Source organism: Phodopus roborovskii, unplaced genomic scaffold (assembly GCF_943737965.1).
Source record: "Phodopus roborovskii unplaced genomic scaffold, PHOROB, whole genome shotgun sequence".
NCBI classification, from domain to species: Eukaryota; Metazoa; Chordata; class Mammalia; order Rodentia; family Cricetidae; genus Phodopus; species Phodopus roborovskii.
In genome coordinates, this window is record NW_026126480.1 from 25366204 (window position 1) to 25385652 (window position 19449).

Genomic DNA, 19449 nt, shown 5'->3' on the forward strand with positions numbered 1-19449 from the left:
TGGTTTAAAAAAAGCGAAAACAACTTGGATATCTGTAAATAGGGGATAAATATAACTAAAGAAGTTAAATTAAATAAATTAGACACCTATGCATTGACATTAAAGAACCTAAGAAATGGCAAGCTTAAAAAGCAGACAAGAAAGGGGCTGGCTGGAGAGGTGGCAGTGGGTAAAGGTACTTGACACCAAGCATGAAACCTGAATTTGATCCCTGGGACCTATAGGGTCAAAGGAGGTAATAAAGTTGTCTTCTGGCCTACACATGAGTACTATTGCACACTTGTGTGCACAGACATACCATAAGCAAACGAAAAATAAATCAATATTTTAATGAATAATAAACTGAACATGAAGTATGCACTTGTAATTTCAGTACTTGGGAAGTAGAGGCTAGAACAGTAGTTCTCAATCTTACTAGTGCTACAACCCTTTACTACAGTTCCTCATATTATAGTGACTCTCAACCATAGAATTATTTTCATTGTCACTTCATAACCGTAATTTTGCTACTGTTATGAATTGTAATGTAAGTATCTGATATGGAGGATATCTGATATATGAACTCATCTAACTCCTGAGTGGTTATAAGCCACAGGTTGAGACCCACTGGGCTACAGGATTGTGAATTTGAGGCCAACATGGGCCACACACTAAGACACTATTTCAAAATAATAGTAATAATAATAATTAATAAAATTAAAAAAATTTCCTCTATGGATAAAGTACAGATAAAGGTCTACTAACAGAAGAGTAACTAAAACACATTCACCCAAACACACCTACACTTGTGCATGCAAAGCTCTAGTGATCACAAATACAAAATCTGCTTCACTGGACAAAAGTATCAGCAACATGCTGTCAAAAGGGCAAGGGCAAAATCCACCTTTGCCCTCTGTCAGCCTCCAGGGAATGCCCACGTTCCCAGACTCTCAGCCCACATTCCTCTAACTTCCATCACCTGCCAGGCCTCCTTCTCTCCACTCTGTCTAGGGACCAGATAATCCAAAACCCTTCCTTTCCTCACACCTGTAACTCTCTCTCTACCAAGGGAGGCAAGCATATTCATGGGTTCTGGGATTAGAACCCAGGGCCACGTGGTCCAGCTGTCATAGCCCCTATGTGTAGCACAGGAGCAGAGACTGCCTCATGTTTAAGATGATAAAAGCACAGTGGCAGGCACTATGGAAACATCACAGTGAGAACCTTTAATGTGTGCTGGTGATATGAACTAATCAGTGCAATAAGGTACTCTATTCAGTGAGACTCTACACCAGTAACTGGCTGGGCTGGGGTGGGGGGATACAAAACTTAGACCTGATGCTCTAGCCTCTATCCCAAAGTAGACCATGAATGTTGCTCCCCTGTATATCACAGTGCTGGGTTTCTTCAGCTAAGGAAGCAATGGCTCAAGCTTCCTCCTCCTCCCTCTGCTCTCAGTGCATAGGCTCTGGTTGGTCCCCTGAATGCTGAAAGCACAGACATACACTGAGTCTGAAAACTCATGTAACCACTGCCCTTTAGAGAAACTGACAGGCACAGACCATGTCTTCCTAGAGCCATGTGGCATCACCATAATGGGAACACAAGCCAAATGGCAGCAGGATAAGTGCTCTATCGCTTAAATGCATGAGTCACATTTGATAAATTCCAGTCTTTGAAGTTCTATCAAAATGAAGCCTTAAATTAACAGGCTATGATGGCAACCTAGCAACCCAGCCTCACTCATTGCCACCTGAGCCTGGTACTGAAGAAGTAGGATCCTGACAGGCATCAGAGCACAGACAGGAGGATGGCTGGGTCCTCCAGCACAGAGCCTGTGGAAACCTAAATGCTACGATGAGTAACTGGAGCAGGCTGGAGCAGGCTGAGAGTAACTCCATTCCCCCTTCCTCTCTGACCTTCAGCTTGGAGCTTTCTGAATACCAATGAGCCCATTCTCACTGACTCATAGGTAAGCCACCCAGCAGGTGAAATGTATTCATAGGGCCAGTTCCTTCTTCCAGTCCCTTAAATACTAAAGCCAGCTGGGCGAGCCCCTCCCTCACCAGAAGAGCGCTTACCACACCTCACCCACACGCTGAAAACTCAGCCAAGGCCCTGTCCAACCTGTACTTCCACTTTTTTCTTTAAATAGACTGCAGATTCTAGCCACATCCAAAGCAATAATAACTGCCAAATGAGTTTAACGTTTTAGCTGTATTGTTTTTCAAATCCATATCCAAAAAAAACCCTAATAATGCAACTGTTAAAATTAAAAGTATGCACTCCTGTATGACTCCATTTCACTGAACCTTGAGACACAGGTGAGAGTGGGGAGCCTGAGTTCTGAAGGTCTTGGACCAACTAGAAATGTTCTATATGTTCCAGTCAGGTGTGAGACTCAGTTTCCCCTATTAATAAAGGCAACAGTCAAAAGTTTTCCATCCCTTTCAGTTTCGATAATCTGATATTATCAAGTAGCCCAAACAAGCAAAATAATACAATCCAAATCATTTAATAAATTATTAAAGGACACATCATTCTTTAAAGTAAATGAATGGTACTGGACAGTGGTGGCACAGGCCTTTAATTCCAGCACTTGGGAGGCAGAGGCAGGCAGATCTCTGTGAGTTAGAGATCAGCCTGGTCTACAATGCAAGTTCCAGGACAGGCTCCAAAGCTACATGGGGGGGGGGGTGTTTACAAACAAACAAAGGAATGAATGGCTGGTAGTGGGGGAGCAAGCCTGGATATTGGGCGTCACCATGTGCCTGTAGTCACCAGCAGAGCGCAGACTCCATTCTGAACATCTTGCTCATCTTTCTCTCCATTCACGGTGCAGAGACAGTCAGAGCGACCCGACTCTAAGGAAACAAGGCTTCTAGAAAGAGTACCTGCTCCAAGGCACAAACCGGATCTGCCCAGAGGTAATAATGGTCTAATCTTCCCTGACCAAAAAAAAAAAAAAAAAAGAATGTCCCACTTCCTTAAGAGAAAAACCAAAATGCAGTTCTCCCCTCTGATTTCCTTTTAGAATATTTAAGTGTTATAATACATAATGGAAAAGAAAAAACATTAAAACTATTAAGCAAGACTGCCTGCCACTGGGCCAGGTCAGAGCACCATGTGTTACCAGCACATATGTGGGCACCTGACCTCAGGCAAGTCACTGCATTTTGCTGTAAATGAAGGGAATGCCACCTGCTCTGGTGACATATGATCAGGCTGCTGTGGGGCAGAGGCTGCAGGAGCACACTGCGGAATCTCCCTGCCTTCTAGAGCTCTTCCTGACTCCTGGAGTACTACCAGTAGCTTTCACTTTTCTTTCCAAACTAGAATTTATTGCTTCATGTCACACCTTCATAATGTTGCTTTTGTCATTAAAAAGAGAATAGCCCACAAGGCTGCAGCCTTGCAAGCTAGCAAGCTAATGAAAACAAATAGGAGGCTGAGTGTAACTCTGGTAATGAGCAATACTGAGTTGAAAACACCACAGGCTGTGACCCTTGCTTTCTCAGGGTGTTCTGCTCCTTTCTTCTTTCTGAGTTTTTCCCCTCTAATACTTTGGGAACTTCAAAGTTAAGTGCATACTAGCCGATCATGGGAACCAAAAGCAAAATGAGGCAGAAGCGCTCATTGAAGAGTCAGAGAGCTGGGACCTTTGGAAGTGCTGAGCCCAATGACTGACACGGACCAGATTTGTCCTGTGTGTGTGTGGGGGGGGGGGGGTAAATGGACATGTAAACGTGTGTGTTCAGATGCACTCACCTGTACATGTGTATACAGACCAGAAGTCAATGTCAGATGCCACCATCAATCATTCTCCACATTATCTTTTCAGACAGGATCTCTCATTGAACCCAGAGCTGGCTGTTTTCAAGCAGAAGCTGGCCAGAGAGCCCCAGTATCAGCCAGTCTCCTTCCTCCATGCTGAAGTAACAGATACCCACTGCCACACCCAGCTTTAAAGTGGGTGCTGGGATCTAAACTCCGGTCCTCAGGTTTCGGCAGCAGGCACTTTACCACCAAGCCAATGAATAACTTCTTAAAAGGTAAAAGTGAGGGCTAGAGGGAAGAGTCCCACACAAGAGACATTCAAAAGTTACAGAGAAGATCATGCTATGCCCATTAGCTCTAGAGCCTGTGGGATGACGGGAAGGGAGAGACCCCAAAAGAACAAGGAGCCAATAAGAACAGTTTACAACTTATGCCTGATTTTGCCTACAACAGCAGAACATGTCAATGAAGAAGGGTACACAAACATATCTGAGGAAACTTCAATTCAGAGACTCTCAAAATGATGGTTTCCAAGAGACAACCAAATCCCAACAGCTCAACATTCTCATCAATAAAATGTGAACAACAGTAAAACTCAAGAATCCAACCACCTACACAAGACGGTGAGTCCAACAGCACCAGGCACACAGCCCCATGGAGCATGGAATGCCATGCCACATTCGCACATAGGATCTCATTAGATCACAAGGGCTGTGTCTTTCCTGAGTGGGTGACAGGCACTAGCTGGTCAGTCTTAGGACACCTTTCAGTGCCCCCCCCCACACACACACAAGCCCTCCAAAGGCCTCTTTCAGTATTGGAGGCTGGAAGCCAAGTTTGATGGTCAAGTCTGATTAAACCCTTCCAGGACAGTTGTCACATCCTATCCCTAGAAGCCCAGAGAAGGTTGCTAACATTCATATTTCCTATGAGAAAACAGCTCCCCAAGCTGATAACCCAATGACCCTAACGACCAATTAGTCAGCACTGTGCCAAATCCTTTCCAAACATCTTATACAATCCTCTCCAGTGTAGGGTTAGGGCAGGGTTTCCTTATCCCTATTTCACAGGTGAAGAAACTGACTTACTCAAGGACACATAGCAGAGACTGAGTTCAGAACCAAGTCCACAGAGAAAATGACACACTCTGGCTCAACAACCCCTTATTCTCTCTCTCCCTTTGTCTCAGCCTGCCTACAGCACACAGGCCTGGAATAAAGGCCCCCTTTGCCTCCAAGAGAGTGCAATCCCCAGAAGGATCTTTCTGTTTTTGCAGACATGGCTACTGGAGTCTATTTCCCAGTCTCCTGATTCAGAACAAACCTTCAGAGCATTCCTCTCTTGCTGTCAGAGGCTCCTAGAGTCAGTGCCCAGCAGAGTCAGTGCCCAGCTGCTGCTAGAAAGTCTACCTGTTCTACTTAGAATAGAATTAAGGAGTAAGGGGGGGGGTGTCAGGAGGGGAGAAAGGGACACAACACATGGACACTTCCAAACAGTCACACCCATCTACAATCCACCCCATAATCCCAAAGCCTCCCTGAAAATTGCTCTGCTTTCCCTGAAACCCTCCAATCTCTAATCCCTTCCTATTCAACATATAGTACCTAGAGGACACTACTATTCTCTGTCTATTTACGGAATCCCCTTGGATAGCTTCATCAGGCAGAGATGGGGCCATTATCAGTGAATACTGAGACATAGGCAGCAAGCCAAAAGGTGAGCAGGCATTATTAGATGGCAGGTTTGGGCCAATTTCCTGAACAGAGGAAAACTGGCTCACAATCAGAGCTGCCTCCAAACCCTCCACACAGCACCAATAGCTTGAGTCACCGCTGGAAGACACAGTGCTCCTGGCCGACAGTGGTACCCAGAGTGTACAGACCAGCAGGCTCTCCTTGCTGAAGAAACCCATGGTACAGTTTCCCCAGTTATCCAGGATATCAGGGAAAGCCGTTTCCTTATAGACAAGCCCTCTATTCTACATGAAAGATGGGTGAGATGGCTCTGTCTGAGCAGCCATTGGAGCAGCCAGCCCACAGAGCTGGAGTGGAGGGCAAGTTCCTGAGGAAGTTTTCAGAAAGCTCCAGTGTAGAGGACCCCAGGCCTGTTTTAGAGCGTCTGTCACCTGATAGACAGGCAGTGTTAAAATTGGCCTCCTTGCCCTCCACTCCCAACCCCCTCTGTAAGCCCACCTTCTTCCACTTTCAACAGTCTTCCTTCTCACCACACTCATTTCCCAGACCCAGTACTCCATCCTAACTAAGCAAGAAAAGCAATCCATCACAGCTTCTCAGGTCTCAAGACTCAGAACTGCCAGGAAGGCTGAAGGTGTCACCTGTCCTCACACTTGCTTCCATTTATCCCCAGAGCTGTTGGAATCCATGCCTCCATCAGAGCTGTTGGAATCCATGCTCTACCTGTTCTGTTCCTTGGGGCCCAGGTAGAAATACCCGAGGTGCACACCTAGTGCCCGCCCGGAGACAGAATCCATGCTCTCCTGCCAAGGCCAGAAAGGAAACTGAAACTGCCCGAGGGAGAGCTTCACTCCACCCGCCCCCTAGTTCTGCACTGTGGTTTGTCTTCCTCTCTACTGGAGGCACAGCTCGAGTGCCGCCTGTCAGGGTCCTGACACAGGTCCTCCTGCAGACCCAAGTTCTCAAAGCAACAGCAGAGGCACTTGTAGAGTGAGGCTTGCAGGTAGAGTTTGCAGCTCAAACTCCAGGTGCACACTGAAAGAGCTCAGTTTGTGTTAGAGTGTAGTCGGTTTCCAAAGGAAAAGAGAAAAGGTGCGTACTGTTTAAAAAATAAATAAACAAAAATGAAGGGATATTGTTTTACTGCTCCTCCCCAGGGAGTCTGGCTGTCCCACAGACAGGAAAAGGGGTTCCCTCCTGAATACTGCTTTCCTGGGAGAATGCCCACACCCCTCTTGGAAATACACTGCAGTATCATGGACTGAAACAGCAAAGGGGGTGGGGGATTGGGAGCCACCAATCTCATTTCTGGAGTCTCTGTCGCCAGCCGATACATATTAAAAATTAACCTGCCTACCAGGAGCTGCTGTTGCCAAGAAAGATGAGTGATAGCGCTGGAGCGCCAGCCCTAGACCCCCGGGCTTCAGGGCTTAGGGTGCAAAGGGAGCCTGGAACAAAGCCCTGCTTTCCTTCCTCCAGGAAGATGTTTCTGACACCTGAGATGTCACTCACAAGGAGCTGACCCCTGACCTTTCCACAGCCAGCTTCAGGCTTTTGCTCTCCAGAAAGTGCACAAGGAAAGGCTCTGGTAAGGCGGGAAGGTGGGGTCATCGGCCCACCCAGTTCAGAACCGATGGCCACCTCCCGCCTCCTTCGGAGCCAGCCTCCCGACTTGCAGCTCCCACACCTCTGGGGCCTCTCAGTTCCCACGCACCACCGGCGATTTTGGAAAGCCACCGTGCTGTCTGCAGAGAGAATCCTTTTACCATGAACACAAGCAGGACTTGTTAATGCGATTCTTAACCCTGCTGGGCAGCTACCGGCGCGCCCTTCCCAAGAGAAGAGAAAGCAGGGGCCAGCTGAATTCTCTCCTAACCCACCGAGCCCAGACACAAAGCACCAGACCGCAGCCCACGATCCCCGCGTCCTGCCCGAGAAAGTTCGTGCGTGTACACACCTGCAGGCTGCCCGCGGCTCTCCCCAGCACTCCAGGTTTGCGGGGCGTGCATCCCGGGGCGAGCAGCGCCAAGGCTCCATGCGCCCGCTCGGGCCCCGGTGGGCCACCGGTCAACAGCTTTGAGCCACAGAATGTGGCTGGGCCTCCAAGCGCCCACCGCACATCGTGCGCCCTCCTCGTCCTCGCCTGGGCCTTTGCGAAGAGCCCACACCCACTTGACATCAGCACCGACCCAAACGCGCCGCGCAGCGCCAGACGCCGGCCCCTGGCAGTCCAGAGGGCGCCCTAGGTGCTGCCGCGCGGACAGGACGGCGCGTCCCAGACTGGCACATTCCTTTCCTTGCAGAGGATGCTGCAAGCTAGAGGAGGCTGAGATGGAGGAGGGGAGTGAGGCAGGCGCGCGGGGAGGGCAGGACCTACGGCCTCAGCACTGCGGCGCTCTGGCGCTCAGCCAGCCACCAATAGCCCTGCCAAGCCCTTGCAGCAAGCACCCATCAACTGTGAGAACCAGGCTGTAGGTTACGTGGTAAGATGTCCACGCGCCGCCAAAAACCCTCCGAGAGCCCTGACCTTGAATTCTTCTTCTGCAAAATGTTTCTGGAAGCTCCGCTTTAACAACCAACACCTTGGGGATTGCCCAGCTGATTCTGGTAAGCCAGGAAAGAATGCTTGGTTGGATGTGGCTGTTGACCCCCATACCCTAGGGGTCCACTGACAAGCACCAGAGAAGTAGACTGTACCCATTGGCTTTGGCAGCCCCAACTGTGTTTTTCTTCTCTCAATGCCCTTGGTAATAAGGGACTTCTGCTTCTGCAGGCAAGCGGAAACAGAACCGCCCAGCAACCCACACACACACACTTCTATTCATTCATTAGCATCTAAATATTCAAATAAAAATAAGACTTAGAATGTGCCTGTAGCTACACATAGAGGATAAAGTTCCTGCAGGAACAGTCTAGTCATGATGAGAGTTTATACAGAACAAACTGGTTACAGTGATCACAAAAGTATAGGAGCACAGATGCTGGTAGGCAAGGGACCCCAAACTGACTCAGCAATCAAGAAAACAGAGGCTTGATGAGGAAGTACACTGGCAACTAAGGTTTACTTATATTCCCATCAACAGGTGGAGATGACTGGGCAGAGCAGATTTCCATGCCTGAGAATCGGCTTTTGTCCAGAGGGTGCATGGGACAGCCCACAGGCCCTGGAAAACAGTCTAACACGGAGCTGGGAATCTTCACCCATGGCTCTATGCCAATGCCATCACTGTTCTACGGTGTCTGTCAGAAACACCTTTGCTCTCTGGTCTCAGTGCAGGGATGGGTTAGAACAATGCTTCTCTAGAGATTTGTTTAACTCCTATCTGCTTTGGATAAATACACAAATGCCATTTTCATTCCATCACCTCTATGATACTAGACAGTGAACTATTTTCCAAATCACAAATCATACTGAAGGTCTGGCTCAGGGGAACTAATTTCCAGTCCCCAGCACCCACGTAATGCTGGGTGGGTGTCAAGGCCTGCCTGTAATCCCAGGGCTAGGAAGGTGAAGAAGAGGATCTGGAAGCAAGCTATCTATCTATACTAGCTAAATCAGTAACCTCCCAGTTCAGGGAGGTCATACAGCAGGTTCCTCAATATATGAGGCAGAGAACAATCAAGAAAGACAACCTCCAGCCTCCATGTGCATGTGGACATGTGTCCACACACATGCAAGCAAACACACACAAATAAGAATAAAGAACTGGGACTGGAACAATAGTTAAGAGCACCAACTGTGACTCAGGAGGCAGAGGCAGGTGGCTCTCTGAGTTCGAGGCCAAATTGAGTGCTAGGACAGCCAGGGCTATACAGAAAAATACTTTCCTGTGGGGCTGTGGGGAGTAGGGGGTGCTGAGAATAGAGGTGGAGAGAGCACCAACTACTTCCCCAAAGAGCCTGGGTTCAAGTCCTAAACCCTGCAGTGTATATACATACACACAAAATACCTATACACATAAAAAGATTAAAAGTAAATCTAAAAGAAAAAAAACCTTAAAAATCATATCAAATACACTTGTTAAAACTTCGTGTGACCTTTAAATATTACTATACTGTCTTTATGTCTACCAAGGACAGTTTTATAAAAATGAATAGCGAGCTCACCCTTCCACAAGAAGCCAGCAACCAGCATTCACTTATCTCTAGCCTCACTTAAAAAAATTCTTTGCCCAGATAAATGGGCCAAAAATGAACAGAAACCCTGGGCCATCCAAAAATAAAGAACAGGAATGCAGTGGAAGATTCTTTTGAATAATTTCTAATTTAGTGCACAATATTTCTGGGGACTTTTTGGCAATACGAAATAAAAGTATTAAAAACACTCAGCTTTTGTGAGCCATGAGCTCCACAGTTAAGGATTTATTTGCAAAATGCACTCAATGATGTCACCATTTCCCTATCAGTACATAACTACAATGACCTAAACACATAAGAGACTAGCTAATGCACTATGGTACAGCCTTACAGTAAAATATGTCCAAGTTTAAGGGACTAGAGAAACGGCTCAGTGGTTAAAAGCACTGGCTGCTCTTTCAGAGGTTCTGAGTTCGGCTCCCAGCAACCACATGATGGCTCACAACCATCCACAATGAGATCTGGTGCTATCTTCTGATATGCAGGCATACATACAGACAGAACACTGTATATGTAATAAATAAATCTTTAAAAAAAAAATAAAATAAAGCTGGGTGTTGATGGCACATGCCTTTAATCCCAGTACTCGGGAGGCAGAGGTAGGTGGATCTCTGTAAGTTCAATGCCAGCCTGGTCTACAGAGCGAGTTCCAGGACAGGCTCCAAAGCAATACAGAGAAACAGAGAAACACTGTCTCAAAAAAACCAATAAAATAAATTAAAAATTATATACTTTAGGTTAGGTACAGTAGCACACATCTCTAATCTTAGCACTCTGGAAACAGAGGCAAGCAGAGCTCTGTGAGCCAGAGGCCAGCCTGGTCTACATAGTGAAATATATATATAATACTTACTGTAGAATAAACAACAGATTCTAAGACAAAAGACCCTAACTGTGTGCATGTGTTGACTGGTGGGGGTGGGTGGGGGTGGAAAGCACTTTCCATGGAGTTGCCTGGTGCTCGTTTTTCTTAATAACTGACTTCACCCATGCCCTGCAGCAAACATGTTGCTGCCATGGCACAAGAGCCTCACAAGTAAATCTATTAGCCCACATTAGAGCTGTAAAACCCTAATATTAAGGCAGAATGGAACAAACCTTCCAGGCAAACAGGAATACAGCTCAATTCTTCACCTGAACACACTGGCCAGTGGGGATTGGACCTGTCTTAAAAGGAGAATCCTCTGCCCCCAGCCTTCTTGTAGAGATTTGTCAGTTATCCTTCCAGCTCACAGGCATTCAAACTTCAGTATGCACAAATTACTGTCCATGTTGGTGTGAGGTATGTCTGAGTTTATTATTGTTTTTAGCCATGCACTCCTAATCAGAGTATGGTTCAGTAGAGAAGACCACCAGATGCTGAAAGCCAATATGTAACAATGTCAGAACCATGTGGGTTTTTATCTTCTTGAGGTTTTTCTGGTGTGGCTAACTCGCCTGACAATACACATATATTACTTTGATGATAAGATCATAAAATGCTGGTTAAAAATAACTAATTTAGGAAACCTTTAAAAATACAGGTGTGGGTGGTGCCTGACCATAATCACAATGCTTGGGAGGCTTAGGAGGCAGGGGCATTTCTACAAGTTCACAATCAGCATGGGCTACAGGGTGAGGCCTTTAACCACCGAGTGATCTCTCCAGCCCCTGCATTGATTTTTTGAAAGGCCAGCTCTGACTGTGCCCTTCACATCCCTCCTTTTTTTTGGTGAGTACTGACACTGTCCCAGCCAGTGCCCCCATGACCAAGGACAGCCATTCCATCGTTGCTAGGATACCACACAGAAAAAAACTGGCAAGGAAATTATTTTTACATTTACCTCCTGGGCTGTGCTTATAACAATGCCCAGAAACTTAGTAAAGGTTCCAAACTGAAGTAGCCATGACCAGGGGTTAAGGGTTCTGTGCCTGCTTCCAAATGCTACCATTGTATGCTAATTATTATATTATTCAAATACTAGGTGTGATATTCCTGGTTCCTAGTGAGCTCAGGGAACATAAAGCCTACACCCTCGATTCAAAGAAAAAAAAGAAAAACCCTGCTTTTCCAAGCCCTTTGGGGGGGGGGGGCACCAAGCACACAGATAAAGACTAGTCAGCAAGTCAGACATTAAACTAGGCTCAGCCGATAACTAGGCAGGCACTCTGCACCTCAGCTTCCTCTTACTAGATGGTCTACTAATGGTCAGGGCTCCCTTTTAGGGGGAGAGGCTAAAAAGCACTCAGACAGAGTAGCTAGCCCCACAACATGGGGCTTTGCTATTTAATGAAGGCACACATGGTGGCTTTCAGGTAAAGAAGGGAGCTGGTAGCTGTGGGTCTTCAGCAAAAGGTGTCCAGTTATAATTATTGCTTTAAAAAAATTACACTTAAAAAAAAAAGTGCCTGGCAGTGGTGGCACACACCTTTAGTCCCAGCACTCAGGAGAAAGAGGCAGGTAGATCTGTTTAAGTTCAAGGCCAGCCTGATCTACTGAGCTAGTTCCAGAACAGCCAGGGCTACATAAAGAAACCCTGCCTCAACCAATAAATACATAAATGTACACGTACATATTTGAGAGAAGGGCATGTGCCATGGTGTGTATGAGGAAACCAGAGGACAACTGCCCGAATGGGCTCTCTCCTGTCACCATGTGGGATCCTGGGAACTGAACTCCATCTGGTTGTCTGACTTGGCAGTGGGTATCTATGCCTGCTAAGCCATATCAGAGGCCACACCTCCCATTATGAGCTCTCCAAGAACCAGGAAGGTTCCCAAAGGAGTGAACAGCAGTAGAGGGTGACTGTGCTTACACTTGTGATATAACACACATCCAGGACAGAGGCAGGTGGACTGGGCTCCAAGCTGTGGGTCCAGGTTTCTCAGATTTAATAGGCTAAATTAATAGGCAGGATCTAAAGATGGCCACTTTAATTCAATCATCCTTTCATACCCAAGTCACTGTAACACTCACATCCTGTGCATAAAATAAAATGCATGGCTTCCAAGCCAAGCAGAGATGTCACTAGGTTAAATCCACCTAGAGCCTAATCAAGCTAATTTTAATGTTATTGTGCCTATTAAAACACGAAGCCTTTGTTTAGAGAAAGAACAGAGGGGAGGAAAGCAGAGACATTAATGCTGGGAACTCTGATTAGTCCAGAGCCGTTTCTGGGAAGGAAGTTAACGAAAACAAACTCAACATCAGGCTGGTGATCTGAAGCCTGTGATCAGGCATGCTGGAAGGAGAGGCAGGGCAATCAGGAGCTGCTCCAAGCCAGCCTAGGCTGCAATACAAACAGACCCTGTATTAAAACACAAACCAATCCTGACTTTTGAAAGTAGCTTCAGGTGGGCCAGAGGGCTGACTCCAGGACAGACAGAGAAGACAACACTAAACAAGACAACAAAGAGCATTCATTAAGATGTGGGACCTGCTCCATGACCAGACAGCAAAAGCCACCCAAATAGGGTTCTGATAAAATTAATTATTAAGGGTGCTAGGGGATGTTTCAGTGTTTAAGAACACTTATTATTCTTGCAGGAAACTCAAGGTTGGTTCCCAGCACCCAGCTGGGCGGCTCTAAACCGCTTATAACTCCGGCTCCAGGGGACCCAACACCCTCTTCTGGCTCCAGAGGCACTCACATGACACATACATACACACACACACACTGGAGACAAACACACATATAAATATTTCAAATCGAAGGAAAAAGACACATATCATCCAGTCTGCTAGAGAATACGCATCGCCAATGAGCACCGCTTCCACTTTGATTGGAATAACTTTGAATTAAAAATATAACACCAGAGACCTTTTTCCCAGAGATTCTAAAACAGTTTAGAGTGAGCCCAGAAGCGAGCACTTGTTCTATTTGCTTAGTTGCTTGTTTGTGTGTTTGTGTTGTGGTAATGGGCTCAAATCCAGGACTTTGAGCATGCTACTCTCTAGCACTTAGTTCTATTCCCATCTGGAGTCCAGAGTAGGCTAGCTCTGCCCAGCCCCTACCTGAGATTTGACAGCTTGCAGTTTGGAGCCCAATTATGAGACTTTCTAAGCTTAAAAAAAAAAAAATAGTTTAACACAGGGACCACCCTTCGCTGTGATCACTCAGGTAGTTTTGGATCAATTTATAATCAAAGCTAAACAGAATCTAATGGGTCTTATGAGCTCTCACCCCACACAACAAAACTACAGCATGATGGGTGCTCAAAGAACACTGGAATGGAAGACTATTTACTTTTCAATGGCGATGGTCTCAGCCAGCACACAGCCAGGAAAAAAACATTCTCATCTCACTGTAGTTATTATGTAAAAAGTCCACAGACTAAGACCTGAGTAAAATCTAGGCTCATTCTCTTCACAGTTGGGTGACCTGGTATCAGTTGTTTTTCCTTCTTACATTGACATTTTTTTTTTTTTTTCAACTCTAAAACAAGATTTAAGTAGCTAGCCCGGAGGTGGTGGCACACATCTTTAATCCCAGTACTGGGGAGACACAGGCTGGCAGATCTCTATGAGTTCAAGGCCAGCCTGGTCTACTGAGCAAGTTCCAGGACAACCTCCAAAGCTACAAAGAAACCCTGTCTCAAAACAACAACACAACAAAATTTAATTGCTACCCCTGCTGTAGGGTAGTAAGGACTGGATAACAGAACTGGGTAAGTGTATGGGACACAGGAAATAGGAAGTGATGGCATTACTGGGGCTGGAGAATTGGCTCAGTTCAGAATACTTGTTTTTGCAAAGGACCCGAGTTCAGTTCCCTACACAGAGGCTCACTACCTCCTCAGGCACCAGGCACAGACAAAGACAGGCAAAATGCTCATGCACACAAAGTAACAAAATAAAATCTAGACAAAGAAGTGGTGCTGTCATATTAGTAAGAACCAATTAGGGCTTCTCCAAGGAAGGCCCAGAAAGCGCCAGGGATACAGTAGTGACAGAACAGAGAAGGGAAGGTAAAGACTATATACAAAGCAACCACACATGGGGTCAGGTGAGCATAAGCAAAGGCCTAAGATGTGGCACTTGAGCCAAGTGCTAAAGAAGATTGGTCCAAGCAAAGAAAAGAGGTGGGAAGAAACTAAGGGTGTCTGTGGAAAGGAAATACATGTGCAGGGGAATCTGGTGGGAAAGGCCATAAAATACAACACTGAGAAGGCACATTAGCGGAAGATACTTAGGGCCATGTAATACCTTGTGGGAATTCAATTCTCTTCCAAACCAGGGATGGCTGGGCAGTGGTGTCACACGCCTTTAGTCCCAGCACTCAGAAGGCAGAGGCAGGTGGATGTCTGTGAGCTCGAGACCAGCCTGATCTACAAGAGCTAGCTAGTTACAGGACAATCTCCAAAGCCTCAGAGAAACCCTGTCTCAAAAATACAAAAACTAAAAACAAAACAAACAAACAAAACCCCACCAAACCAGGGATGGACTATAAGAGACAAGGTCAAGTTGCTTCTTACAGAGAATGGCTTGGAAATCAATGGCAACAAGTAAGAATCTTACTATTTATTCAGTGCTTAGCTGTGTGCTCTGGGCTGCACTAAGACTAAGAACCCTGTGTTTGTAAAGGACTTTAATCCTCCTGAAAGCATTTTGGTATGAGCTCTATGATGCCCTGATTTTACAGACAACAAACCCAAGGCATAGTGAAATGAAGAAACTAACCATCCCTGTTAGCCTTCCAGAGCAGCCTGAGTGCAGTGCCAGGGACACCACCACTGTGAGGGAAAAGCAAGGAGAGGCAGGAGGCCTCCTGCAGTGTGCAGTGGGAGAGACTAGGAAGTGGCCCAGCAGCCTGAAGCTAGAACCAAGGCTACTTCCAGGTTTCTGGCTGAGAAATGGAGGCCAGTTTTATGTCCGGGGACGAAGGGGGTGGGGGCAAAGGTGAGTTCAAATCTAAAGGAGCTGGACCTCTCTATCGGATGTTGGAGTGGGGAAGTCAGAGAGGTGGTGAGTGGCAGCAGGAGCTGGGTAACAGTGGGAAGATGAGCAGAGCAGTCCTCCTGGCTATGGACCTGTGACAAGCAAGGACACCCCAGCACCTGCCCAGCCTACCCTTTGTGACCCAGCAAGATCTCTCCATCTCAGCTCCATGCTCTGGGCCAGCTTCCCAGGAGCCTGGGCAGCAGCATGCTTCCGGATGACCTGCAGAAGGCAACAGTTCGCCATGGCCCTGGGTCACAAGGCTATCACCCAGCATCCCTTCCACGTCAACACTCCTTTTTTTGGTCACCTTATCACTGCAGCCCACAAGAATGAGAGGCCCTGAAGCCACTTGCAAGGTCTGAGTGTCATGACAACAAAAAAAAAAATTCTTAAAATAAGCTCCCCACAATGGCCCCTTCCAAATGCCTGATGCCACCCAGGTCACAGCATGATAAAACAGATTTTTGTCTTGACACCTCCAGGGCTCTCAGGAAGAGAATGAGGTAGAGGCTGGAAAGGGGTTGTAGGGAGCACAATGTCTGAGATCCAGCTGGATTGGCTGGCACATCAGGCAGCCATGTTTTCACACAGCCTTCCAGAACCATGCATGCTTCAGCCTAAGGTACACTGTCCTGACCAGGGCTACATCTCCTAGGTAGATTACATCCTTGTGGGGTTTTCTGGTTTTTTGTTTTTTTGTTTTTTTTTTTTTTAAGTCATTTTTGTCCCTTCCCACAAGCTGCTTAGAATTCATGGTGGGACAGAATGAAGAAATAAATGAACAAAGAGTGCTCGGCTGCCACCGTCCCGGATGTCATACTGTCAGAGCCTCTTGGTCAATAAAGGCTGTTTATGTAGAGAGTAATTAAAGATTAGAAGGAGGAAATACCCTAATTAACAAGTAAGAGACTCTAATACTTTTATCTCTTTATGTCTGAAAAGAAAAAACAGGTCTGGAGGCAGACACTTTTAGTCCCAGCACTTGGGAGACCAAGGCAGTCAGATCTGCTCAGATCTGTGCGAGCTGGAGGCTAGCCTGGCCTACACAGGGAGACTGTGTCTCAAAAAACCCACCAACAAACAAAAAAGATCAGTTTATATTTAGCACCTGTGTTCTTATTACTTCCCTTTCCTTAACGACCTTAACAGCAATCAGGTGGAAAGAGAGGAAACACTCACACACCTGTATGGTGAATTTGTGGTGGTTGCCGTTCACACAAGGTCACAATTCCACACTGACTACTTCATCTTCCAATGAGACCTGCCAAAGCCACTGCGGAGAAGCAAGCACAGACTCAATCTGAATCTGCCCTCGGATAAATCTGGTCTCAGCCTGTCCTCTTCTGGAGCCTGCTGCTCTTCCCAAGAGTCTTTTGGAGCACAGACACAAGCTGGCAAGTATGATGCAAACAGCAGCCTGGCAGCACAACTTTGCAGACATAAAAATTATGACATTTTCTCAATACTGTCTCGAGCCAAAAATCTTCCTGAGCCTAGCAGGCCAAAGATAGAACCAAACACCTCGTCTTATATACAAACACTACCAGGGCCCTTCCTCAGGGACTCATCGTCTCTAACAAACCCAAAGGCAGCAATTATTCCGATCCCATGTGCAGGCCACATGTGTTTGTGATGAGGCTCCTTCTCCAGCGAGTAAAGGAAAGGACAGTTCTTCCTGGCATTTGAGAATCACTAGAACTCACTGGAAGCAGTGTCTTGGCACTCCTTGAGCACACAGTGATGACAGATGCTTACGTTTGTCCTGAGTTCTGGCATCCTTGTAGAAGCATTAATTGACGATTGATACGATTGAAATGTATTTTAATTGCCTGGCTTTTTGAAGACTGACAATTCTCGCAGTACACACTTGAGGGCAACATTGAGCAAAAAAAAAAAAAGCGGCTCATTTGCCAACCCTGATGAATAATGTTTAATTAAATAATGAACACTATTCTCAAAATTAGATCTCTATTAAAATAATGACAACAGAAACAAAGTAATTAAAAACACATGCCTGACAAATCCAGACCTAAAAGCACCGTCCAATGCACTTTTTGGCATGTTGTCACGTCCCACAATTACTGGATAAATCCAATTATTCCTTCAGATACCCAAACTCTGTCCTTCCTTTCCCTTTCTCCCCAGTGGCTTTTATGAAAATAATATCCATCTTTAATGTGCCTGCACTTCAGGAGACGGTGTGACAAGAGCAATAAACACATTCACCATATGCAGAGAGACCAGGGAGAATGAGTTCTGAGGACTTGCCAGCCCCAAGTGTGGGCTTTCTTCTTCCCAGACTGGAGAGAGGCTGGAAGGAAGCAGCTGTCAAGAGCAGCCATGGAAAACTTGGGCTGAGCTGCTATGATAACCCAGAGATAAGAAGCAGGGACCCAAGCAGTGAGGAGAGAAGCAAGCTACAGTCAGACAAGCCTCAGAGCAGCTCCAATCAGTGATGTGACCTTCAGCAAGCCGGTTCCCTCCTCTGTGCCTGTCTCATGTGCACAGCGTGCCCACCCCAGGACTGGGCCATCTGCAGGCACACCCCCACCCTGGAGTTGTTATTGCTATGAACACTCTAAGAAGGGCACTGGGGGAGTAAAGTGAGCTGAGAGACACAGGTAAGGTTCTCTGGGCAAGCGGGAGTGTGTTTTCTTGATTTTCTGGGAATACAGGCCCAGAATCAGTCACCGAGGGCTTACAGTCACATGGGGTCACATAAAACAAAGAACGAAGGGCAGGCTCTGCCTCAGGAGGCCAGAGGGAACTGCCCGGGTAGAGGTAACCAACTGTGTTGAGCAGTAAAGACCAGCTGCACTACACTAGCACCCAGATCCCCGCTGTGACCCAGATAAGGCAGGAGAAAAAGAAACCAGAATACAGACATGGCTGGACAGGAAGAACTGGGGAAGGAGCCACCAGGAAAACAGTCTCTGTGTGTATCTGTCTCCTTCATAAAGTCCCAAAGCTTAGCGCTTCCCTTTGTGGGGCTGAGCAGTCACCCTGCTGGCCCTTGTCATAAGACCAGGTTCTTTCTCCAGAGTGTGGGGCATACAGGAGGGGAGGGTGCTTTAGACAGAAGAATCTCCTCTCTCCTGCCCCCTGCTGGCTATCACAGGGTTTTTGTCTGCAAATGCTCTTTCACAAGCAAATAAGCTGCCAGACATGATTGTATTTAAAATTAAGATAATTATCATCGTTAAGATAGCATGGGCCGAAGTCTTGTAGTTCTCTAGACCTTTCTTTGTGTTCAATTTTATCTTCAAACCACTATTGACTCCCTCTTTTATGTTCTCTCTCTCTCTCTCTCTCTCTCTCTCTCTCTCTCTCTCTCTCTCTTTCCTGTCTTCTATTCCTAACCAGGCTAAATCTTCCTGGTCGCACATGTTTTCCTTTCCTCCCCCTCGTTTTCTCCTACTTCTCTGTCCATTCGCTGCCCCCCCCCCACTTCCCCTGAGCTCTGGGGGACTTGTCCATTACCAGTTCTGTGAGGGACTTTATATGAATCTCTTAGAATACACCTTGTATCCTAGTTCCTCTGGTGGTGTGGATTATAGGCTGGTGATCCTTTGATCTAGATCTAAAATCCATATAGGAGTGAGTACATACTGTGTTCCTCTTTTTGTGACTGGGTTACCTCATTCAGGATGGTTTCTTCAAGTGCCATCCACTTGCCTGCGAATTTCAAGATACCATTATTTTTTTCTGCAGAGTAGTATTCCATTGTGTAGATGTGCCACATCTTCATTAACCATACTTCAATTGAGGGGCATCTAGGTTGCTTCCATGGAAAGGCTATCATAAATGCCCTTCCTGGAGAGTGAGATCAACAACTAACTTATCCATGGAGCCTTCAACTAATGCCTGTTGGAAACAGAAGCAAACACCCATACATAAACACTGAGTTGAAGTAGAACTCAGATGCAGAGGGAGAGGACAAGA

At 46.5% G+C, this 19449-nt stretch overlaps 1 protein-coding gene across 12 annotated transcripts in view; it reads right to left on the reverse strand.

The window, feature by feature from the left end:
• The window catches only part of Plekha7 (pleckstrin homology domain containing A7), a 181824-nt gene that overhangs the window by 102075 nt on the left and 60300 nt on the right, over positions 1-19449 (reverse strand). The window contains exon 1 of one of the 12 annotated variants that reach the window (XM_051192757.1): positions 7978-8139. The exons of 8 other annotated variants lie outside the window; for them this stretch is intronic. Coding sequence is in view for 3 of the 4 variants with exons in the window: in XM_051192752.1 (XP_051048709.1) it covers positions 7408-7487 (80 nt within the window). In the remaining variant the exon portion in view is untranslated. Of the gene's footprint in view, positions 1-7407; positions 7765-7977; positions 8140-19449 lie in introns of those variants that run through there. 3 more of the 12 variants (XM_051192752.1, XM_051192758.1, XM_051192759.1) reach the window with 3 other exon arrangements.